At 41.8% G+C, this 25,792-nt stretch overlaps 1 protein-coding gene across 1 annotated transcript in view; it reads right to left on the reverse strand.

The window, feature by feature from the left end:
* LOC141144225 (ATP-dependent translocase ABCB1-like) overlaps window positions 1-25,792 on the reverse strand; it is a 134,145-nt gene that overhangs the window by 23,570 nt on the left and 84,783 nt on the right. The window contains 7 exon segments of the mRNA XM_073629683.1: window positions 1,818-1,895; window positions 5,061-5,165; window positions 10,966-11,112; window positions 14,039-14,200; window positions 15,811-15,975; window positions 21,425-21,595; window positions 23,747-23,950. Coding sequence (XP_073485784.1) covers window positions 1,818-1,895; window positions 5,061-5,165; window positions 10,966-11,112; window positions 14,039-14,200; window positions 15,811-15,975; window positions 21,425-21,595; window positions 23,747-23,950 — 1,032 coding nt within the window.

The raw sequence follows: 25,792 nt of genomic DNA on the forward strand, positions 1-25,792 counted from the left end.
TTTTTTTTTTTGCTTTTTTTCAAATGACAATTTTTTTTCTTTTATTGCATTTTAGTGTAAATATGAGATCTGAGGTCTTTTTGACCCCAAATCTCATATTTAAGAGGTCCTGTCATGCTTTTTTTCTATTACAAGGGATGTTTACATTCCTTGTAATAGGAATAAAAGTGACACAATTTTTGTTTTTGAAAGAACAGTGTAAAAATAAAGGGTAAGAAAAAAAAAAAGTTTAAACGCGCCCCATCCCACGGAGCTCGCGTGCAGAAGTGAACACATACGTGAGCAGCGCCCACATATGAAAACAGTGTTCAAATCACACATGTGAGTTATCACCGTGATCGGTAGAGCGAGAGCAAAAATGCTAGCCCTAGACCTCCTCTGTAAGTCTAAACATGCAACCTGTAGAATTTTTTAAACGTCGCCTATGGAGATTTTTAAGGTTAAAAGTTTGTCGCCATTCCACGACTGGGCGCAATTTTGAAGCGTGACATGTTGGGTATCAATTTACTTGGCGTAACATTATCTTTCACAATATATATAAAAAAATTGGGCTAACTTTACTGTTGTCTTATTTTTTAACTCCAAAAAAGTGTATTTTTTTCCAAAAAAAAGTGCACTTGTAAGACCGCTGCGCAAATACGGTGTGATTTTATTCTCTAGGGTGTTAGAAAAAAAAATGTATAATGTTTGGGGGTTCTAAGTCATTTTCTAGCAAAAAAATCTGTTTTTAACTTGTAAACAACAAATCTCAGAAAGAGGCTCGGTCCTTAAGGCCCCATTAACACCTGAGCGTAGCGTTTTCAGGCAGAAAAATCGTGCGATTTTGCTGCGTTTTTTACTGCGATTTTGCTGCGTTTTTTTATTTTTTGATTTTGTGCAAGGCAAAAGGTCACCAATGTAAAAAGCAGAAAAACGCCAAAATCTGCCTAAAGAAAAGGTTCCAGAACTTGTTTGAGCTTCAGGCGTTTTTTAGCTTCTGGCTTCAGGCGTTTTGTAGTGGAGATGTGAACCATCTCCATAGAGAATAATGGATTTTTTCCCCTCCAGCGTTTTGTAGCTTGAGGCTTCAAGCTACAAAACGCTCAGGTGTGAATGGGGCCTAAGTGGTTAAAGAAAGAACAGAGAAAAATCCCATAGCTTCAGAAGCATAAGGTAAAGCCGAAGTCTTAGTTCCCTGCCACTTTAAATGTTTGTTTTGGGCCAAGCTGCCCCATTACCAAGCGATTCAGTTGCTCTGCGTGCCGCGATAAACTGTAGTAGCATCAGCTCGCTCTGGAACACAACGCCACTTACCGGTGCTACTACAGTATGATACAGCATTCTTATTGGATCAATCGCTTAGTAATGCAAATAGTTCACTTGGGCCAGCTTGGCCCAAACAAACTCCGACATGACAGGAAATCAGAACTTTTAAAAAGATGTGACCGGAGAGAAGCCCAATACTTATCTTGAATAAAGTTGTCCCTTTAGGGCCCAGATTGGTGCATTACGGTACCGTGCAGTAAAGTGTGTAGTGCTGCAGTGCATTGTGGTGCCATTCATTTTGATACAATAGTGGGAAAGGCACCTGCACTCCAGCTCACCACAATACACCTACCATGCGTTGTGTTGCATCTCAATGATCTGCGTTAAAGAAAGGGTCAAGGGAGATTTTCTGTGGGTTAAGGTGTGCTGCCAGTTTTTTTGGGGGGGGGGGATTGTTAGTTCAATAGCAGCTAATAGATGGGTAAGTAACAAAAACTGGCGATACATTGTCATTTTTCAGAAGGACGGACCTGTCAATGGCTTCAGGAAGCATCAAAAGAACATTCCATTACCTGTCTTAACATTGCTTTGAAGGTCATCAGCCTGAGTCTCATTGTCAGAATCTCTCCCGATTTTCCAAAGGTAAATCCCTGTAATGGGGAGAAACAATCCACTTAGTGTGTATGGAACTGCTTTTATCTTTACATGTCAGTTTTCATTGCTGTCTGTGCCCCCGTTAGGGAGATTCACCCTCTCTACATGTCCTGAATATCATCAAAAGCAAAAGAAAACCCCACATTTTGGGTTGACATCAGAAAACTAATAGAGAGGGAAATCGTCCAATGGGGACACTATTTCTGGATTCCCTCACTATGGGGGGGTGGTCACCTCTAACTTCTTGTTTTGGCAATGGGACAGGAAGTGAAGCAAAATCTCCCCAATGGAACATAGAGGGGGGCAAAAAACAGACAGGGGTTATAACCGTTCCTTACTCTATGTATCCAAAATGTAAAAAAAGTGTTGCCTTTAGTTACACTTCAGGATTTGATACACTTTATAGTGCTTGCTTTCCTCAATACCAGGAGGGAGCAAAATCTCATCCAATCTGTCAGTATATAACTTTATATGTGACATTTCTGTCAACTGTATTCATTGAAATATACATATTACCAAAAGTATTGGGACACCTGCCTTTACACGCAAATGAACTTTAATTATTATTATTATTTCAGGTACTTATATAGTGCTGTCAATTTTACGCAGCGCTTTAAATAGACATTGTACATTTACATCAGTCCCTACCCTCAAGGAGCTTACAATCTAAGGTCCCTAACTCACATTCATATACTAGGGGCAATTTTAGAAGCAAATTAACCTACCAGTATCTCTTTGGAGTTAATGGCACCCCAGTCTTAGTCTGTAGGGTTCAATATTGAGTTGGCCCACCCTTTGCAGATATAACAGCTTCAACTCTTCTGGGAAGGCTGTCTACAAGGTTTAGGAGTGTGTCTATGGGAATGTTTGACCATTCTTCCAGAAGCATATTGTGAGGTCAGGCACTGATGTTGGACTAGAAGGCCTGGCTCACAGTCTCCGCTCTAATTCATTATAAAGGTGCTCGATTGGGTTGAGGTCAGAACTCTGTGCAGGCCAGTCAAGTTCCTCCACCATAAACTCGCTCATCCATGTCTTTATGGACCTTGCTTTGTGCACTGGTGGGCAGTCATGTTGGAACAGGAAGGGGCCATCCCCAAACGGTTCCCACAAAGTTGGGAGCATGAAATTGTCCAAAATGTCTTGGTATGCTGACGCCTTAAGTGTTCCCTTCACTGGAACGAGGGGGCCAAGCCCAACCCCTGAAAAACAGTGGATGAGCGAGTTTGGGGTGGAGGAACTTGACTGGCCTGCTCAGAGTCCTGACCTCAACCTGATAGAACACCATTGGGATGAATTAGAGCACAAACGGCAAACCAGGCCTTCTCATCCACATCAGTGCCTGACCTCACAAATGTGCTTCTGGAAGAATGGTCAAACATTCCCATAGACACACTTCTAAACCTTGTGGACAGCCTTCCCAGAAGAGTTGAAGCTGTTATAGCTGCAAATGGTGGGACAACTCAATATTGAACTCTACGGACTAAGACTGGGAAACCATTAAAGTTCATGTGCGTTTAAAGGCAGGTGTCCCAATACTTTTGGTAATATAGTGTATATTGTTCGCTGTACTCCTTGAAAACCTTAAAAAATTGAGAAAATAGTATTAAAAATTGCCATAATTGGAACTCACCTTTAAAGCCGCACGAAATCGAAATTCGGTCAGTTCAGGACCATGTATGGGCAGGGTGGTTGTAAAGAAGTCGATCTACCAACTGACATCTGTACAGCCAGCCTGTTAGATTTTCCCTGCTTGATCAGTGCCAGCGGCAGTAGCCGGCAGTGCTGATTAGTGTATTCTGATGGTGGGGAAGCTTCCCCGCAGTCAGAAAAAAAAAAAATCAGGGGAATCGAGTCATTTTTTTTGTGTTCAACCTGCTGGTTGAATGAGAAAAAAAAAATGAATCATCTCTGGGCTGCCTAATGCCGCGTACACACGGTCGGACTTTTCGTCTACAAAAGTCCGACAGCCTGTCCGACAGACTTCCGGCGGACTTTCAGCGGACTTGCAGCAGACTTTCTAACGAACGGACTTGCCTACACACGACCACACAAAAGTCCGACGGATTCGTACGTGATGACGTACACCGGACTAAAATAAGGAAGTTCATAGCCGGTAGCCAATAGCTGCCCTAGCATGGGTTTTTGTCCGTCGGACTAGCATACAGACGAGCGGACTTCGGGGTCCGTCGTACTTACGACGTAAAGATTTGAAGCATGCTTCAAATCTAAAGTCCGTCGGATTTTAGGCTAAAAAAGTCCGTTGAAAGTCCGGAGAAGCCCACACACGATCGGATTACCAGCCAGCTTTAGTCCGTCAGCGTCCGTTGGACTTTTGTAGACGAAAAGTCCGACCGTGTGTACGCGGCATTAGTCTTGTTTTCATAAACTAAGTGTTATCAATGCTGCCCATTTTTCTCTCGCCAAACAACTCTGACCCAGTTACTTTCCATTACCAACATAAAGACTAATCAGTCTGTAGTCTCAAGATAGGCCCCTTCCACACGAATGTTCTGATCCGGTCTGCCTGTCCGTTTTTAAGGCAGAACTGATCGGAACCTTCATTCTCCTCAATGGACTTGTGTTATGATGACTTTTAATATAGGACCACTTACCTGCCCCTGAATCCAGTAATGTTCTCACCCGAGTCCATTCTTCAATTAGCTTTGGGTCCAGGCGCCGACATCTTCAGTAAGGAAAACTGGCACTGAAGCCTTGCAGCTTCCAACTGCGCATACGCGAGCCACGCTGCGCTTTGAGATTGGTTCCGCAGTCTTCTGAGACCTCTAATGTGTCCCAGAAGGCTGTGAGAGAAGGAGGAACTTCCTTTCAAATCGCCACGTGATCTGACCGAAAATGGGGGAGCGGGTACCTGGCAAAATCAGGTACCCCCCCCCCCCCCCCCCACCACCCAAAAAAAATGTCAGATGTAAAGGAGGAGGAGGAGGTGGACGAAGAGTGGAACTTTCCCTTCTGGGTGAAGTTCCTCTTTAACCACTTAACTTTAGGTGGACGTCATATGATGTCCTTGGGTTGAAGTGGAGATATCCGAATGATGCCTGCATTCAGATTACGTTTTTTTTTTTCAGCTGGCAATTCCCTCACATGAAAAAGCAATCATAGCGGCTGTTCCCACATCAGGAGATGTATAGCGTGTTTACCTGAAGGAAAAATGTGATAAAGGAAACTCCTCCAAGTGCCAGGAACAGCAGGCAATACAGGTTACTTCTGGATCTCACTTCATTAGGGTCTTCATATGTAAATACCTGAAAAATAAAATCACACGATTAGCTAATTATTTTAAGATTAAGGGTTTGATTCGCTAACGTTTACTGCATGCGATAAGGGTATCATATCACTCATTTGCTTAAATTATCGCATGCGGTAAGTTAAGCACAATTCACAAAAAATAATTAAAAATAACAATTTTGCGGGGAAAAAAAATAATTGTCTGTAAATATCACAAAAAATAGTGCAGTAATCTATTAAATCCAATTCACAAAGGAAACTGGAACTAAAAAAAGGTGCCATACTTAACACCACCCTTCTGGTGGCAGTAACCAGTGCGGTGCCAGAAAGAGGGGCCTATTCAAACCCTCAGAAAGATGCATTCCACCCACCGAGAGCCTAATTCAACCCACAGAAGATCCACAGAAAGGGGTACTATTCCACCCACAGAAAGGGGCACTATTCCACCCACAGAACACCCACAGGAAGGGGTACTATTCCACCCACAGAAAGTGGCACTATTCTACCCACAGGACACCCACAGAAAGGGGTGCAAAGCTACCCTCAGAGAGGGGTCTGATTCCACCCATAGAGGACCCACAGAAAGGGGTACTATTCCACCCACAGAAAGGGGTGCAATGCTACCCTTAAAAAGGGGTCTAATTCCACCCACAGAACACTCACAGGAAGGGGTACTATTCCACCCACAGAAAGGGGCACTATTCTACCCACAGAACACCCACAGGAAGGGGTACTATTCCACCCACACAAAGGAGCACTATTCCACCCACAGAACACCCACAGGAAGGGGTACTATTTCACCCACAGAAAGTGGCACTATTCTACCCACAGAACACCCACAGGAAGGGGTACTATTCACCCACAGAAAGGGGCACTATTCTACCCACAGGACACCCACAGAAAGGGGTGCAATGCTACCCTCAGAGAGGGGTCTAATTCAACCCACAGAAAGTTGACACTATTCCACCAGCAGTGGACACACAAAAATGTGGTATTATACACAAGTACGCAAGTATACACAAGTATTTTTATTTTTTTTAATAAATCAAAAAAGGCATGACGTGCAGTGCAAATTAAATGCTAACATCGACTGAAATTTAACACCAATTATATATATATATTTTTTTTTTTTTTAAAGTAAACGTTTACAAAAGTGCAACAATGGAGTATGTCAATTTTAATAATTGCTCCACCTAGAAGGGACCACTGTAATACTTTTGGTTCTATACAGCATTACAACAAGTTAAACTTGGATAGGAATATGAAAAATAAATATAAAAATGTTTAAAAAAAATTATTAAAAAAAATAAAGTCCAATTTTTGTTTCCACAATATGAACATAGGCAGCAGCACAGAATTGGGCAAAAACATAGAAAAGAGCACTTTTAACAACTCTAGTAGGCCATACATTTACAAAAAAAAGATCAAATTTTTATGAAGGTATGGTATGGTGGATTTAGTAAAGGAGCTTGGATTACCAAGGTAGTTCAAATTGCAATGCTTTCATTCAAATACAGAGTACTGTAAAAAATGTTAGATCAAAAAATTGTTTTTTGCAAAAGAAAAATAACAAACATGTTAAAAAGTAAAATATTATAAGGAGATGACCTTAAACAACCCTTAACCACTAACACCTGCGATAAATTACTGCATAAGAAAATGCGGTAGTTACCGAACAATCGGAAAATACTGCATTAGTTATTTAACGCAAAATTTTAGTGGACTGAACTTTCACAACTGAATTACCGCATGCGTTATTTTATTGCGTTTTATTTGCCGTTGTTTAACCCCTAAGTGTCAGTGATCATTTTCTAGAGTTGTCACCAGAACAAACCTGTTTTTATACCCCAGCAGAAGTCTAAGAGGACGAAACGCGTTGGATTTTATTTGCTACCCCAGCCACCTTTTACTGCGCTGTTTAGTTCAATTGAACCGGATTTTTTCCGCCCATATTTTTATTATCTGTTAGAAAAACCTTTTTATACCAATAAAATTTCCACTCTTATTGGATTTACACCATGTGGAGGTTATCTTTTTCTCCTTGTTAATATTGGAGCTCGGTGGGTGATTCAAGCCAGCCCCCAAACAGGAAACCAAGCCAGCAAGAAGTCCGGGCTTCATCCATCTCCTTCAGTGGTGAACAAGTCCCCAGGCTCTCCTTCCCTACCAAGCACATCCGATCTATTGGAATTAGATCCATCCTCACCGCTTGATGGTATAAGCCTATCTGGCTCACCGCCAACGGCCTGTGAGTCCACCACTTCTGGTAAGGGCATTGCATTTTTCTTTACTTGAAGTTTGGTTTGGAGAAGATAGTACCTCACATGTCAGTACATCTCTAACACCAGTTTGAGAAGCAATTAGGACTATAAGTATCGACAGCACCATATCTTCACCTTCAGATGCACCATAGTATACCCATATGTTAATACTTGCTAACATTTGAGGCGGGTTTACATGTGTCATTTTCAACCCTATTCATTTACTTATTTTTATATTATTATGTTATAGTGATGCACAAGTCTATTCACTTTGATTGATCAATCTCACTTTTCATTTATTTTTTGAATTTTATAACTTGGATGTCGCTGTCAGTGTGACATACAGATACCTTTTTGTCACTAACATAGTTTATGACCTTCACTTTATGAGCCACAGTATATTTGTGGCTGGTATTGTTTATATACATTTTCTATATGTGTGATTACATATTTGTCTTTTGTTTGTTTTTTTGAAAGTCACTATCACATTTGTGACCATACATGCACTCACTCAGATTTTTGGTATATTCTATTAGCGCCACACTTTAGTGTTTTATTTATATTGTACAATTAGTCTGATTGTGGTGTTGGTTGCTTTTCATTTAGAGTTGGCGCGGCCTTTCTCCCCACTTACTTGTATAACTTTAACATGTCAGAAAAAAATTCAAAAACAGAATCACTGAGTTGGAAAAAGGATCACCCCCTTGTGTCAGTATCAACCACCTTTTGCTTTAAAGGGGTTGTAAACCTTTGGTGTTTTTCACCTTAATGCATTCTATACATTAGGGTGAAAAACCTTCTTTAGTGCAGCAGCTCCCCAGAGCTCCCGTTTTACTGACCTGAGCCCGATCGTTCCTGCGTCGAGGACGAGCACACGCGCTCCAGCTGGTGTCTCTGGTCCTGATTGGATAGAATGATAGCAACACAGCCATTGGCTCCTACTGCTGTCAATCAAATCCATTGATGCGGGAGGCGGGGGGCGCAGCTGAGTACTACTGTCTGTGTTAATGGACGCAGCAGCAGGACACGGGAGCGCGCCCACATGGGTGCCCCAAGGGAGAGGGCTTCTCCGAAAGGGCTTTTGAGAAGAGGAGGAGCCACGTGCGCTGCTGAGGGACCCCAGAAGAGGAGGATTGGGGCCACTCTGTGCAAAACCAACTGCACAGAGAAGGTGAGTATGACATGTTTGTTATTTAAAAAAAAAAAAGAAAAACAAAGGTTTTATTATCCTTTAATTACAGCCTTTAAGCCCGGTTCACACTGGTGTGATGCGAGAACACTGCAAATCCACTGCGGGTTCCCACATCACACTGACTCGCATGTCAGTTCACACTGCCATATGCGAATCACTGGGGAGTGTCAATACATTGTTAACGACACCCCCAGTTCAGCTTGCATATCGCACTGCGAACCGTCAGTTCGGACATGAATCAGATCGCATATGTGTGAACACACATGCGATCCGATTCTGGTCCGAACAGAAAAAAGGGTCCTGTGCGTGTTTGGACCAATTGCGGTGCGATATCAGCCATACTATCTGTATGGCTGTTATCGCACCGCACAGACATCCTATGTAATGTGAACGGCAGTGCGCTGCAAATTACATCCAGACTTTGCAATATTTGCCCAGTCTTCTTTGCAGAACTGCTCAAGTTCAGTTAAATTTGATGGTGACTGCTTGCGGACTGCAGTCTTCAAGTCATTCTACAGATTTTCAATGGGGTTTAAGTCTGGGCTCTGACTAGGCCATGCAAGGACATTCACCTTTTTCTCCTTCAGCCACTGTGTAGTCATTTTTGCTGTGTGCTCTGGGTCATTGTCATGTTGGAAGGTAAACCTTCTTCCCATTGACAACTTTCTGGCAAAAGGCAGGAGATTTTCCTCAAGAATTTGGCGGTATTTTGCCACACACATTTTTATTCTATCCGGACAAGTGCTCCAGTCCCTGCTGCAGGGAAACATCCCCATAACAGGATATTACCACCTCCATGTAGGAATGGTGACATTTGGATGGTGAGCTGTATTAGATTTCCACCAGACATATTGTTTGTTGTTGAGGCCAAATAATTAAAATTTTAGTCTCATCTGACTATAACACATTTTTCCCTGTGGCCTCAGAATCTTCAAGATGCGTTTTGGCAAAGCTCAGTGGTGACTGTATGTGGCCTTTCTTAAGGAGTGGCGTTTTTCTTGCAACCCTCCCATACAAGTCACATTTGTAGAGAATATGTGATATTGTTGTCACATGCTCACAATCACCCTTTGTCATAAATTCCTGCAACTGCTTCAGAGTTGCTGTAGGCCTCTTGGTAGCCTCTCTGACCAGTTTCCTCCTTGCTCTTTCATCCACTTTGGAGTGATGTCCTGATCCAGGGAGGGTCTGTGTTGTACCAAATACCTTCCACTTCTTAATAATAGACTTCACCGTGCTTCTAGGCATTGATAAAGCCTTTGACATTTTATTGTATCCATCTCCTGACTTGTGCCTGTCCACAACTGTATCCAGGAGATTTTTTGACAGTGTCTTGCCACCCATAGTTGACTGTTTGCTTCAGTTGCATTACCAGGGACTGAAATGCTCCAGGAAAGCTCTTTCCATGCTGAGCTAATAAAAATGACCACAGCTGATCACAGTTGAACGTCAGCTGGTTTTGTGTGCCATTGAGAAGGTGATTAGCTACATCTAATTGAGTTTACGAGTCATTTTTAGGAGGGGGTGATCCTTTTTCCAACTCAGTCGGTGTTATATCTTTCACTTGGATGTTATAAGTTGCACTTGCATTGAGTAAATACAGAGGCATAAAACAAAACCTGTGTCTATCTTCATTTCAGGCTGCAAAGCAACAACATTATTTTAAAAGGGGGGGTGATTCTTTTCTATACCCATTGTGTATAAAAAGAACAATTAGGGCTCATTCACACAGCACATTGCAGTAACATGCAGTAAAGTAAATGCGTTACTGCAATGCAGCATGCACATGTTGGTATGCTGTGTTAATTAACTGAATGGTCCTCTAATGTACTATAGGGTCTCTCCTAGCGCACCACAAAATACGAAGTGCGTTGCGAGGAAGTGCAAAAAAAAAAAAAAAGGCAGCATGTCCTAAATTTTTGTGCATTGAGGTGTTTTACAGCCTATTCATTTTGAATAGGCTGGCAAAAGCATTACAACTGAACCCATGCAAACGCTTGTGTGGTGGCGCAGTATTTTCAGGTGTGAATGGACCCTAAACGTCCTTTCACACCAAAGTATATTGCGGAAATGCATGCGCCATAACGTGCATTGTCACGCATTGTAGCACGCTGACCTAAGGTATCCCATTCATTTACCTTTGGCCCCAACACAGGAAAAGTCACTCCTGCAGGACTGTTTTCACCACAATGCAGTGATGCACTCTAACGCGGGAGCATTGTCTATGTACATTGGGGTGTTACAATTACTATAGTTCTGCTCTAATACTAACAATAACCAATACCCATTTAAACAGACTGAAACCTACTTCAAATCATTCATAAAAAAGATTTAATTACTTAAAATATTAAAATCTGTACGCACCGTGACAATTTTGGAGAATATAATGGCAAAAGCTGGCTGGGTAGCACCATTGATAGCAGCACAGATTACTCCCACCACAAAGTAAGGCCATTCAGGTTTGTTCAGCCTCATTATCTTAAAGAACGATACCGGTGGAAGCTTTGCAACCTGGGAAAAAAAAAAAATGTTGTTATCCTACTGAAATTCTTACTGAATAATTTACTCCAAAGCTGCATTAAGTGACCTAAAGCCAAGGCAAAATCAGATCAGTTATCAGAAGCATTGTGGGTATCTCATATTTCACTTGCAGAGGCATAAGCAGTGGCATCCGCTCAAAAGGGGCATGGGGCGCCACCCGCCGAATCCATACGCCCGGCCCTTAATCTCCATGCAGGGCGCCGGATGGATTCCAATGGGGTTTTTTTTTTTTGAAGCACATGATTAGAGTCTGAGGCTCTAATTGGCTTCAAAAAGGGTGGGCTTGGGGCGCAGAGCACTGCGCCCCGAGACCACCCACTTGTGTGACAATAGCGAATAAATATTCGCTAATGTCTTTCTGCTCTCCTCCCGGCCAATCAGGAAGCGGGTCCTGAGACCCAACTGGCCTGGGAGTCCTGAGACCCGATTGGCCTGAGAGGATAAGCGACCGCCAGGACTTGGGAGGAGATGGAGGGGGCAAGCCGCCTGAGCCACGACCTGGATGGGATAAGTTCGGGGCTGGCGGGTGGCCTGGTGGGTGACGGGCGAGCGAAGCGGTGATCGAGCTACGGAGAGGGGTAAGGGAGCCAGGTTTGTTTGCCGCCCCCCAAAAAAACTAAGCACCAGCCGCCACTGGGCATAAGAGAATCATTATGGCTTTGTATAGTTACTGAGCAAACATGGTTGCCACCATGGACATATACAATTACAAACTAAAAACATAATGGTGGTTTATGTTTTAAAAACCCTTTTTAACAAAACTGTTCTATTTAAAAGGCAATAGACATGTGCGATTCGTTTCATTACAATTTAAAACTCGGACAAAATTTTTATTATTCAGAGATTCAAATGTAATCTTTGAATCACAATAGTAACGAATTTAAACGAATCCAAACTAAATTATAGCAAATTATAACAAAAACAACAAATTCATTTGTTTCATTCAGATGACATGATGCAATAGATTGGGCCTTTTGTCAATGTTTTAAACATCTGAAATAACATAACGACATAACGAATGATGATAATTGATTCGAATCAGTTTGTTTTTTTATTTCAGTGAGCGTAGCACTACATAATAATGTGAAATGGAAACATATTGCAATAAATAGTTACAGTAAGCTAAAAAATTGAAATAAGATGATTCCTACTTATTGACGAATGAATCAGAATCTTCCAAAATAATTTTAGAAAAATACGAATCGATTTGGAACAACAAATATAAGAAACTAATCAGAATACGAAACGAATTCCAAAAACAAATCATTCTAACATAACCAATATGATGAAACAAAATGATTAAAGCGTTTGTTACCCCAACACTTCATATTCCTGATATGTGCCTGTATGTACTTGTATGAGAAAGTATCCTCTTCTCTTTGTAATGCTTCCTTTACGTGAAATCCCTCGTGTTTCTGCTAGTCCCCTTGCTTTCCTATTAAAAACTGACCACACTAAGCAGGAGAGCACTGCTTAGTTCTCTAGCTGTGCTGGGAACCCTAGTGTGCTCTCCTCCAATGATCAGACTTGTCCTGACACCCCCCCCCCCCCCCCCCCCGCTGCACAGCCATTCACTGGCAAGCTCAGTGGGCTGCTGCTTCTCCTCCCTCCAGCTCTTATGCATTTGAGAAAAGGGGAAATGTGATCACTTATTAAAAAGGGAAAAAAGGTATTTATAATTTTTTTTTATGGCTATACAAAAAATGTTGCTTTTCATTTCTATTTTAAACTGAATGGGTTGTTTTACAAGGTGATCGCATACAATCACTTTAACTTAACAAATTAATCAGGGACTAAACAAAGCACATTTTTTTCCATCATGCACACCTTTAAAGGAGAAGTCCAGCCTGAGCTCATTTGGCTGGGCTTCTCCTATGGATTACAGGAATGCAATTAGTTTTGCACTCCTGTGACCCGTTTTCAGCAGAGAGCAGGCTGAAGTCCGCTCTCTGATGATGTCACAGGAATTAGTCCAGGCACCGCGTCATCCCGACAATAAAGTCTGGATCCGCCAGGTGCTTGGACTGATGCCTGTCTCAGCGAGCTGCTAAGAGCCTGAGATGGCAGCTCCTCGCCCCTCAACAGCTCAGCGTTCTAGTGAGTTCGGGGGGGGGGACAGGGAATGACAGAGTGGAGAGCTGCTGACTGACAGTCAGCAGCTCTCTGCTTGGGGAGCTGTGAGAATCGAGCCATCGGCATTATTCGATCTCTCGGTTCTCAGTGCAGAGGCACCGGGGGTCAAATGCAGCATCGGACCGATGCTGCATTCACCTAGGTAAGTATGAAACTGCAAAAAAAAAAGGGCAATTCTAGGCAACATGTGTAGACAATTAATAATCACTTTATGCTAACCATCTATCACTGCATTTATGCTAGAAGGTTTATTCAACTCTCTAGATTCTAAGCCCCTAGCATTTTATTAAAATATATAATAAATATTTGCCTTTGGGTTTAATACTACTTTACGAATAAATGGCAAGAGTAGACATGGCTGCGGATCGCCATGTGTAGCTGTCCTTGGAGGTCCAGGATATGTAGTTCATCTAGTTTTAGACCAAGCGCTCTAGGCTACATGTGATAAATGTGAAAGCCTGATACAGCCAGGCCTAGGTTTGTTTCATCATAACATCATCTTTCCACTGCTGGACCTTGGTGGTATTACCTCTCCTTACATCGCTTCCATTGATGCAATGGTTCTCAACTCCTGTCCTCAGGGCCCACTAACAGGCCAGGTTTGCAAGATAACTGAAGTACATCACAGGTGATATCATTTGCTGCTCAGTGATTGCAGTATTCTAGTCTGCATCTCCCCAAGGTAATACTTAAATTCTGGCCTGTTAATGGGTCCTGAGGACCGGAGTTGAGAACCACTGCATTAATGCCACATGGTGCTTACCTCCTCTGTATCGTCTTCAGTTGTTGTCTTCTCTTCCTTCACAGGTGCTTTCTTCAAGCTGCTTTGCCGACTGGACTTCCTCCGTGTTAACTTTGTATCGCTCGGTTTGTGGTTATCGTCAATCTCCTCGTAAGCATTCTCGTCTTTCTCCGCTTCTAATGTCTGGGAATAACACCAATGATATCAGCGGGCAGCTTGGAAAATTTGTGACTAAGCTACAATGTGACAAAGCTTGTGTGTGAAGAGAGAAGGAGTGAGGAAAGAAGAGAGAAAGTATAAGGGAGAAAACAGGAGAAAGAGAAGAACAGAGGAAGAAAGAGGAGAGCATGGAGAGGAAAGAGAACTGAGAGAGAGAAAGGGAAAGGAGAGGCAGAAAAGGAGAGAGAGAAGAGAAGGGAGATGAAAGGATGAAGAGAATGATGGGGGAAGAGGGATCGAAGTAGAGGAGGCGAACCAGAGAGAAAGGAAAGGAGAGGCAGAGATGGAGAAAGAGAGAAGGGAGATGAAAGGAAGAAGAGAATGGTGGGGGAAGAGAGATCGAAGGAGAGGAAAGAGAACCGGAGAGAAAGGAAAGGAGAGGCAGGAATAGAGAAAGAGAGAAGGGAGAGCAAATGAAGAAGAGAATGGTGGGGGAAGAGACATCGAAGTAGAGGAGGAGAACCAGAGAGAAAGTAAAGGAGAGGCATGGATGGAGAAAGAGAAAAGGGAGAGCAAAGAAAGAAGAGAATGATGGGGGAAGAGAGATCGAAGGAGAGGAAAGAGAACTGCAGAGAAAGGAAAGGAGAGGCAGGAATGGAGAAAGAGAGAAGGGAGAGCAAAGGAAGAAGAGAATGATGGGGGAAGAGAGATCGAAGGAGAGGAAAGAGAACCTGAGAGACAGAAAGGGGAGGCAGGAAAGGGGGAGGGATAAGGGAAATAAGGGAGAGCAAAGGAAGAAGAGAATGAAGGAGAAAGAGAAAAAAGGAAAGAAGAGGCAGGAAAGGAGAGAAGGGAAGGGATATGAAAGGAGGAAGAGAATGACAGGGAAGAGAAAGGGAAGGACAGGAAACACATCCAGAGAGAAAAGAAAGGAGAGGCAAGAAAAGAGAAATAAAAAAGAGAAAGGAGAGCAAAGGAAGAAAAGAATAATGAGGGAAGAGAGAGGAAAGAGAACCCAAGAAAGAGAAAAGGAAAAGAGAGGAAGGCAAGAGAGAGAGAAGAGAAGAGAGAGGAAAGGAAGATAAGAATGGTTGGGGAGGGGGGGGGGGGGAAAGAGAACTAGGGAGAGAGAAAGGGAAAGGAACGAGAGAAGAGAAGGGAGAGAGAAGGAAGAAGAGAATGATGGGGGAAGAGAGATCAAAGGAGAGGAAAGAGAACCTGAGATACAGAAAGGGGAGGCAGGAAAAGAGGGAGAAAAGAGAAGAGAAAGTAAACGAAGAAGAGTATGAGGGAGAAGGAGAGAAAGGAAAAGAAGAGTCAGGAAAGGGGGGAAGAGAACGGATAGGAAAGGAAAAAAGAATAGCAGTGAAGAGAAAGGGAAGGACAGGAAAGATATCCAGAGCGAAAGGAGAGGCAAAAAAAGAGAAATAAAGGAGAAAGAAGAGCATGCGATAATGAAAATGTATATTTACTATTGCTTGTATGTGTGTCAGTGCTACTGCGCAGCTCTTGGAACTAGATACAAATGAAAAGATGTCCAATATTTTCACAGATATGCCACAGTTGGGCTTTGTTTTTGGTTAGGGGCAGTAAAACCAACATTATTTGCATCCTGGAATACAAATTCCACTTACTTGCATGGTGACCAGGTTGTAATAAACTCCATTAGTTATCTTCATCAGTTCACTATGAGTTCCTTGTTCACAAATGACGCCTTCATTAAAACCAGCAATAAGGTCAGCGTTTCGTACTGTGGACAAGCGGTGGGCTATGACGATGGTTGTCCGGCCTTCTCTAGCCTGGGATAAAGGATGAATATTTTGTATTATTCCCAAAATAATTTTTGCCTGTTATGAATTATCACGTTTATAGCTGTAGATGCTGTTTGTTTAAGATTTTAACTCCGATACTGTTTTTGCTATTATTCCCAATTAGCTCATGGCAAAACTTTAAGACTACCGACCATTTCCATTACAGTCCAACAGTTCATTTAGGTTTAAAGAGATTGTAAAGGCAGATTTTTTTTTTATCTTTACGCAGTCTATACATTAAGATAAAAAACCTTCTGTGTGCAGCAGCCTCCCCCCACAGCCCTCCCTAATACTTAACTTTATCCTGCGATGTTGAAGAAGTGTCTCAGCTGCCTGGGACTCCCCTCCTCATTGGCTGAGACAGCAGCGTGGCGCGATTGGCTCTCGCTGCTGTCAATCAAAGTCATTAAGCCAATCAGGAGAGAGAGGGGACGGGGTCGGGCCGCGGCTCCGTGTCTGAATAGACATAGGGAGCTGTGACTCGGCTCAGGTGCCCCCATAGCAAGCAGCCTGCTGCGGGGTCACTCAACAGGAGGGAGGGGTCAGGAGCACAGAAGTGGGACCCGAGAAGAGGAGGATTTGAGCTGCTCTGTGCAAAACCACTGCAACAGAGCAGGTAAGTATAACATGTTTGTTATTTTAAAAAAAACTAAAACATGAGACATTACAATCATTTTAAAGATGAATTCCAGGTATGGATATTTTATACATAGTTACATTGGTCCAGCTTGGACCAATGGGATTATGCATATACCATACCTGGCCGATGCCCCGGGAAACTGCAAATCACTATAGATACCGATACTCCAGTGATCTCCACTTGCTTCAAGGTTCTGTGCCGAGCAGCTGCCCTACTGCATTCTGAACACAGGAGGTTGGCTGTTTGGCACAGTGGCTATTCGGAGAAAGCTTTGCATTCTCTCAATGAATGCAAAGCATTCTCTGATTGGACAAGGTGGAAAGCATGAAGTCAGAGGCCACTGCTTCTATGTGGAAGCAGTGGTAGCTCTGCAGAGGTCTGAAACACCCACTCCCCACTGAGTTTCCTGCATCCCCCTGTTCGACATTACGGTTCCTTCTTCTGATCCCTACTTCACTACTGTGTCCTGAGATTTTTTGGTGAGTTTTTCTGCAACCTGCAAGATGCATTAAATAAGATAATACAGATAAAATACTGCCAATGAGAAGTACAGTACAGCCAGTACAAGACTGCAATTTAGAGGAATAAGGGCTAGAAACAAGATGTACAGTAAGAGAATATGCTTGCTTTAAGCGATGCATTAAGTGCTGGGTTGTAAGGGTACAATAGAAGCTTATAAAGTGGAATTCAAAGCTAACAATAACTATTCTTAAAAATATACCTACCTTTCCTGCCTAATCTGTATAAAAAATGATCTGTGTACTTATCCATTCCAGTCTGTTCAAGTGATCCTGCAGCTCTGGTTCCCCTGTACCATGGAACGCTCAACAACAGCTGAGAATTCCTGGAGCCGTGACGTCACCCATAGGCTCCCATTGCCCAGCCACTGTCTGTGCGCCCTCCTCTCCCCTGCAGCCACCACACACTGACACGGAAGAGCTGGAGCTGAGGGATTATCTGACTGGACTAGAACAGACTAAAAAACGGTAAGTATATACAGTCAGGTCCATAAATATTGGGGCATCAACACAATTCGAATCTTTTTGGCTCTATACACCACCACAATGGATTTGAAATGAAACGAACAAGATGTGCTTTAACTGCAGACTTTCAGCTTTAATTTAATGGTATCTACATCCAAATCAGGTGAACGGTGTAGGAATTACAACAGTTTGTATATGTGCCTCCCATTTTTTAAGGGACCAAAAGTAATGGGACAGATTAACAATCATCTATCAAACTTTCACTTTTTAATACTTGGTTGCAAATCCTTTGCAGTCAATTACAGCCTGAAGTTTGGAACGCATAGACATCACCAGACGCTGGGTTTCATCCATGGTGATGCTCTGCCAGGCCTCTACTGCAACTGTCTTCAGTTCCTGCTTGTTCTTGGGGCATTTTCCCTTCAGTTTTTTCTTCAGCAAGTGAAATGCATGCTCAATCGGATTCAGGTCAGGTGATTGACTTGGCCATTGCATAACATTCCACTTATTTCCCTTAAAAAACTCTTTGGTTGCTTTCGCAGTATGCTTCGGGTTATTGTCCATCTGCACTGTGAAGCGCCGTCCAATGAGTTCTGAAGTGTTTTGCTGAATATGAGCAGATAATATTGCCCGAAACACTTCAGAATTAATCCTGCTGCTTTTGTCAGCAGTCACATCATCAATAAATACAAGAGAACCAGTTCCATTGGCAGCCATACATGCCCACGCCATGACACTACCACCACCATGCTTCACTGATGAGGTGGTATGCTTTGGAACGTGAGCAGTTCCTTTCCTTCTCCATACTCTTCTCTTCCCATCACTCTGGTACAAGTTGATCCTGGTCTCATCTGTCCATAGGATGTTGTTCCAGAACTGTGAAGGCTTTTTTGGATGTTGTTTGGCAAACTCTAATTTGGCCTTCCTGTTTTTGAGGCTCACCAATGGTTTACATCTTGTGGTGAACCCTCTGTATTCACTCTGGTGAAGTCTTCTTTTGATTGTTGACTTTGACACACATACACCTACCTCCTGGAGAGTGTTCTTGATCTGGCCAACTGTTGTGAAGGGTGTTTTCTTCACCAGGGAAAGAATTCTTCAGTCACCCACCACAGTTGTTTTCCGTGGTCTTCCGGGTCTTTTGGTGTTGCTGAGCTCATTGATGCGTTTTCTTTTTAAGGATGTTCCAAACAGTTGATTTGGCCACAACTAATGTTTTTGCTATCTCTCTGATGGGTTTGTTTTGTTTTTTTTCAGCCTAATGATGGCTTGCTTCACTGATAGTGACAGCTCTTTGGATCTCATATTGAGAGTTGACAGCAATAGATTCCAAATGCAAATAGCACACTTGAAATGAACTCTGGACCTTTTATCTGCTCCTTGTAAATGGGATAATGAGGGAATAACACACACCTGGCCATGGAACATCTGAGCAGCCAATTGTCCCATTACTTTTGGTCCCTTAAAAAGTGGGAGGCATATATACAAACTGTTGTAATTCCTACACCGTTCACCTGATTTGGATGTAAATACCCTCAAATTAAAGCTGAAAGTCTGCCGTTAAAGCACATCTTGTTCGTTTCATTTCAAATCCATTGTGGTGGTGTATAGAGCCAAAAGGATTAGAATTGTGTCGAAGTCCCAGTATTTATGGACCTGACTGTAGATCTTTTATACACAGGGGAGACACGATAAATATCCTCAGATCTGGAGGTGTGCTAAAGTAAAAAATCAACTGACATATCAAAGATTGAATAAATATACACCATATAATAAAAATAAAAAATGGTGCTCTGGACAACGTCACCTATGATGAAACCTTTAGGGCAGAGCTACGTACTGACGTTATCATGTTTTCACAATTCCGGAAGTGCGAGTGTTTGTTTTACTGCCGGCAAAGAGATCTACTGTTTAGTGCTATTGTTCTCATCTTGATGTAAGTGTGATTTTAACATTATAAACAAATGATATAAAAGGGTTTTATGCTATGGGAGCACTTTGTTTTCCATGTTCCTATATAATCCGATGAGAGGATATTTGCTGGAGGACCATTATTAGAATCTTGGTCCCCTGGGACAGAATGTTTGGAGCCATTTTCTGATAGTCTTTGATTGGATGATTTTATTCTGAGCCCTTATGACCTGTCTAGAGATAGAAGGTCAAATACAGCAGGTCATGCCGTGTACACATGGGCGGGCTCTTCGACTGGACTGGTCTGGCAGGACGAATCCGTCGGACAATCCGACCGTGTGTGGGCTTTATCGGACCTGCAGCGGACTTTTTCGGACGAAAATCAGACGGACTTTAGATTTGAAACGTTTCAAATCTTTCCGACGGACTTGAATCCGGTTGAAAAATCCGCTTGTCTGTATGCTAGTCCGACGGAAGAAAACCGATGCTAGGGCAGCTATTGGCTACTGGCTATGAACTTCCTTATTTTAGTCCGGTCGTATGTCATCACGTACGAATCTGTCGGACTTTGGTGTGATCGTGTGTAAGCAAGTCTGTTCGTTTGAAAGTCTGTCGAAAGTCCGTTGGAAAGACCGTTGGACCTTTGATGCCGAAAAGTCCGCCCGTGTGTACAGGGCATAAGGGTGCAATTTTTCTATAAGAGGTGGTGGTTCAAACAAGGATACCAATTTCACTTTGTGAAGGATATTCACTAATTCAATGAGCACCCAAGAGGAGAACTTCTGCATTCACGTGGACTTTTCATGGACTAACGTCCTCTTCTTTATTTTTATTATACAATGTACGGTATATTAATTCAATATATGATATGTTAATTTTTTTTTTACTTTAGCGCAGCTTTGATGATTGGTATAACACTGTGGTGAAAATCTCACGGGAGAGTTACTGCTTTACACATTTTTGATTTTGTATATACATTTTCTCATTGGTTATTTATTTTGATCAAATATACAAGCGCAGTTTTCCCAAAAATTTTCAGACAAGATAGTTAGGAGGAGGGGAGAGGGAACATTTTCAAGACTAGTTGGTGTAAGGCGGCCATACACGGAGAAAATTTCTTTCCTGCAACCAAGCTTTGCAGGAAAGAAATATGCTTTATTCTTTCATTAACAGACAGTGTTGATGTGGGAATCCCTCCTGCTGGGCCATTGTCTGTTCCCGGCAGGGGGGGGTGAGGAAGCCATCCCGGTCGGGAGAAGACAGTGGCAACATCGCGCAAACAAAAACACGAGACGCGTATCGCCCAAAAGAAGTTCCGGCAACAGGAGTCCCCCTATTTTGTGTGCGTGATTTTGCTGCGATTTGTGATGCCAAATTTGCTGCAACATTGCACCGCGTTTGGGTTGCCATTGAGAAATAATGGCATCTCAAACGTGTCCCACGTTTTGCCACGATTCTGAATCGCGGGCAGAATCTCATTAATTCCCCCCACGATTCAAATTGCCCAGGCGTAAATGGAGCCTTAAAGTGGATGTAAACCCTCACATATACCCAGTAAAGTGAATAGCCTCAGATGATACACAGAGATTAAACAAATCTCCCTACATAAGTTTTACATGTATATCTGCTGTCTTCAGCCTTCCACATTCTTTATAAAGTGCACATAGTGTTAGAAAATTTTCTTCCTGTTTCAGTAGTGGGAGGGGAGTCTGGGAATACACAGTGTGTGAGCTGATTGAAGAAAAGGACCCCCCTCCATATATAAATGTGCCCAGGTCAATTTATGAATGGAGTTTACATCCACTTTAAGCATTGGAGAGTGCTGAACAGTGCATGAAAGAGCATGTGAGACTTCCCAACGGAAAGAGTCTGATCAGAATACAGAAAGGATATGAATGAATACCTTGTCCAGGGCTGCCTGCACCTTGGCTTCACTCTCTGTGTCCAGAGCGGAAGTGGCTTCATCCAGAAGGAGAATTTTGGGGTTGCGGACCAGTGCCCGTGCGATGGCGATCCTCTGCTTCTGACCGCCGCTTAGCTGAGTCCCTCTCTCCCCCACAAGTGTGTCCAATTTCTGGAAATGAACACAATCACATATATAATATACATGTATAGTTAATAAAGATTTCACTGTCATAGGCATTATCATAAAGAGCACACTTTAAAATGAACTGTACATTTACAGGGCATATTAGAGAAGTAGTGAATCTGGCATTCAATATTCCAGGTGCATGTGTTTTACATGAGATGGATTCATTCATCACTAGTGAATTTCTGGTAAAGGTAACATTTACTGCTTCATAAATACGAACCCTAAAGCAGAACTTCAATCATTTTTTTTCAACTTTCCATCTATTAAATCTTCTGCCCTTGTTGTTTTAACTTTGGATAGTAAAACATTTTTTTTCTGCCAGTAAATACCTTATACAGCCCACTTCCTGTTTCTTGTCTGGAAAAAAGCCTAGGCTTATGACATCATGCACAGCTCTCTCTCTCTCTCTTACTCTCCTGAGAGTTTGCCAGGAAGGGGGGGGGGGTCATAAGAGGGCAAATGAGAGCTGCAAAGCTGGAGATGTGCCTTTGTAAATCCAGGAAGTGAACAAGCAGCAGTTTCAGCTGCCCACAGTTAAAATGGTTGCAGCCAGAATTAGTGGAGGGAGATTTCTGCAGCATATTTGGCAAGTACAGAATCACAGTATATATAAATAATATGCAAAGTGGTTGGAGGGAAGCTTCAGAATGGCAAAGATGTTTTTATTACAAATTATGTGAGCAGAACAGAACAAAACAGACAGGCAGTTTACATTTCTATATCACATGTAGGTCCTATTTCACTGTCCTGCTTTTGAGTATAATACTTGTCACGAAGGTGGAGTTACGCTTTAAAGAGCCATTAAAGCTGAAATTCAGGATAATTGCTAAATACATACTAGAAGTATATATATGTATATATATGTATATATATATATATATATACACACATATACACATACACTTATTCTATATATATGTATATATGACTGGGGGGCTGAATACAAATGCACGCCACACTTTTCACATATTTATTTGTAAAAAAATTAGAAAACCATTTATCATTTTCCTTCCACTTCACAATTATGTGCCACTTTGTGTTGGTCTAGTTGGTCTATCACATAAAATCCCAATAAAACAAATTTACGTTTTTGGTTGTAACATGACAATGTGGAAAATTTCAAGGGGTATGAATACTTTTTCAAGGCACTGTGTGTGTGTGTGTATATATATATATATATATATATATATATATATATATATATATATATATATATATATATATATATATATCTGCTTTACCACCCAAAATATTTGTAATTTTCTTCAGCCAGGCTTGTGATCCAAGCACTCCTGCCAGACAGCACAGCCAGTTTCTTGACCTCACTGCATGTTATTCTGCAGTAAAGCAGTACAATTTGTTTATGGACCTACCCCTACCGGATATTGGACAATGTAGGAGCTGCAGAAACCTAACGTGGTTCATCCCAGTGGGCCCACCTTTTGTAATCATATTTACACAGTTAAGACTGACAGCAATGTGTAAAGTAGAGCGCTCATTATCCAAACAAAAGAACTCGCTGCTCCAGGTGAGACAGGAAGCCTAATGATATCACAGATGCCCACCTCAGCTCGCCTCCGCATATGATCAACACTGAAGAAATGGCTGCACTCCAAGATCCATCAAAATTCTTATTTAATGAACGAACATCCCAAGTGTTACAGACAGTTCAAATGGTAGACGCGTTTCATACACTAACAGGTGCGCTTATTCATGAATAAGCGCACCTGTTAGTGTGTGAAACGCGTCTACCATTTGAACTGTCTGTAACACTTGGGATGTTCGTTCATTAAATAAGAATTTTGATGGATCTTGGAGTGCAGCCATTTCTTCAGTGTTGACTAATTGGCTCATAGTGAAGACTCTCGCCCTTCCAATGCTCTGCATTGGATTACAGAAGGTTACATCAAGACTGATGCAAATATGACTGCTATTTATATGTAAAAATGCAAAATAATAAACTGAAAGGAATCTCAGACAATACACTTTCTAGAGGAGAATTACGCAAATATGAATATGACCCTGTTGTATTGAATTGTATTGTAACTATACTGTTGGTGCTATAAATCCTGTATAATAATGATAGTAATATTGTCAGATATTCTCCTCCCAATAAAAGAATAAAGAACTTACATCTGGCAGCTTCATGATGAAGCTGTATGCGTTGGCTTCTTGGGTGGCTCTTATGATTTCCTCCATCGTGACATCCTCACGGCCATATCGGATATTCTCAGCAATGGTGGTATCAAACAGAATTGGCTCCTGGCTGACCACACCAATAATCTCCCTTAAGTATCTCAAGTTTAAGTTCCGAATGTCTTGCCCATCTATTGTGATCTGCAGGGATAAAACACACGTTCAAAATAAAAAAAACTATTAAAAAAATTATAAATTATTTTTACTACAAATATTTTATTTTAATTTTCGAGGAGCAGAACCAAGTACAGCAATATTTCATTACAGATACCCATGTGGGGAATGAGTCTCAGTCACGTCTTGCTATACTGTGTATTCAGTATTGTGCTATATTAAATAAAAATCTAAAAACCTCATGAGCATATAAAGAAAATTGAAGTTATATTCTTCAGGAATTGCTGAATTTAGCAGCAGTAGTTTTTTCTGGATATCATTAACAGTATATGGATTCTTTGAGGTTGATTTACTAAACTGAAGGGTAAAGCTCTGCATAGAAACCATTCAGCTTCTGTTTTTTTTTGTCAAAGCTTACCTTGTTCCCGACTGCACTATAGCCAAAAGACAGCTACAGCGCGTTCGTCCATGGATGCCCTCCATGAACCCCACCTCCTGGGGCGCACATCGAGAGCGAATAGTGACTGCTGTGTCCTTTGGACACAGCTGATCACAGATCACGGTAAAGGGCCAATCACAGCGCCCCTTTTCCATGTGATAAGTTGTGTCCAATCACAGCTAATCACATGTAAAGACTTGCAGGTTATTGTCAGTCCTTCCGTTCAGTGCAGCCTAACCAGCGCACATCAGAAAAAATAGAAAAAAAAAATTACTTATTTGAAAAAAAATAATTTCAACATTTTTGGACTTTTTCAACTTGTTTAGCAAAAAAATAAAAACCCAGTGGTGATTTAATACCACCAAAATAAAGCTCTATCTGTCTCAAAAAATGATAAAAATTTCATATGGGTACAGGGTAGCATGACTGCGCAATTGTGATTCAAAGTGTGACAGCACTGAAAGCTGAAAATTGGTCTGGGCAGGAGGGGGGTGAAAGTGTCCAGTACTGAAGTGGTTAATTGAAGAACAAGCTGAAGCTAGAAGCTGATTGTCTACCATGCACAGCTGCACCAGATTTCACACTTTCCAGTTTTAGTAAATCAACACCTTTATGTTTGTTTGTTCATATTGCTCTTAAAATAAATCATTGTACTTTTAAAATGCATTAGCTCTATTTAAAATATAGGGGTAAACCAAGCGACTTTGCAAATATAACCTCAGCCTTTTCATTCATCCTCACAATAAGGCTCGATTCACACCTATGCATGTTGCTTTTGAGCGTTTTTGGAGGTTTTTTTTTCATGCTTGCCACGTTTTTGAGCAGCGTTTTTGCGGCGTTTTTGCGGCGTTTTTGCCGCGATTTGCGTTTTGCGTTTTTTTTTTTTTTTTTTTTTACAGTTTTTTTTTTACAGTCTAAAAAAAAAAATTAAAAAAAAATTAAAAAAAAAAAAAAACCCGGCAAAAACGCATCAAAAACGCACCAAAAACGCAGCAAAAACGCAGCAAAAACGGTGCACTTGCGTTTTTGATGCTTGTCCATTGAAATCCATTACATGCAAAACGCTGCTTTTTGCATGAAAAAAAGTCCCCGACCCTTTCCAAAAATGCAGAGAAACAAAAAGGCATTGATGTGAACATGTTCCATAGGAACCCATGTTAAAAAATTCCCGTGCATTTCTGCAAAATGCAAAATGCATCAAAAAACGCGCTAGTGTGAATGGAGCCTAAGAGCTGACATTGCAGGCCCTGGTCAGCCTAAACATTGCTTATGTTGTATGGGGAGATTTACCAAAACTGGTGCACACAGAATCTGGTGCAGCTCTGCATAGCAACCAATCAGCTTCCAGGTTTTATTGTCAAAGCCGAACTGAGCAAGCCAGGTTAGAAGCTGATTGGTTACTATGCACAGCTGCACTAGATTCTGTGTGC

Source organism: Aquarana catesbeiana, linkage group LG05, assembly GCF_042186555.1.
Source record: "Aquarana catesbeiana isolate 2022-GZ linkage group LG05, ASM4218655v1, whole genome shotgun sequence".
NCBI classification, from domain to species: domain Eukaryota; kingdom Metazoa; phylum Chordata; class Amphibia; order Anura; family Ranidae; genus Aquarana; species Aquarana catesbeiana.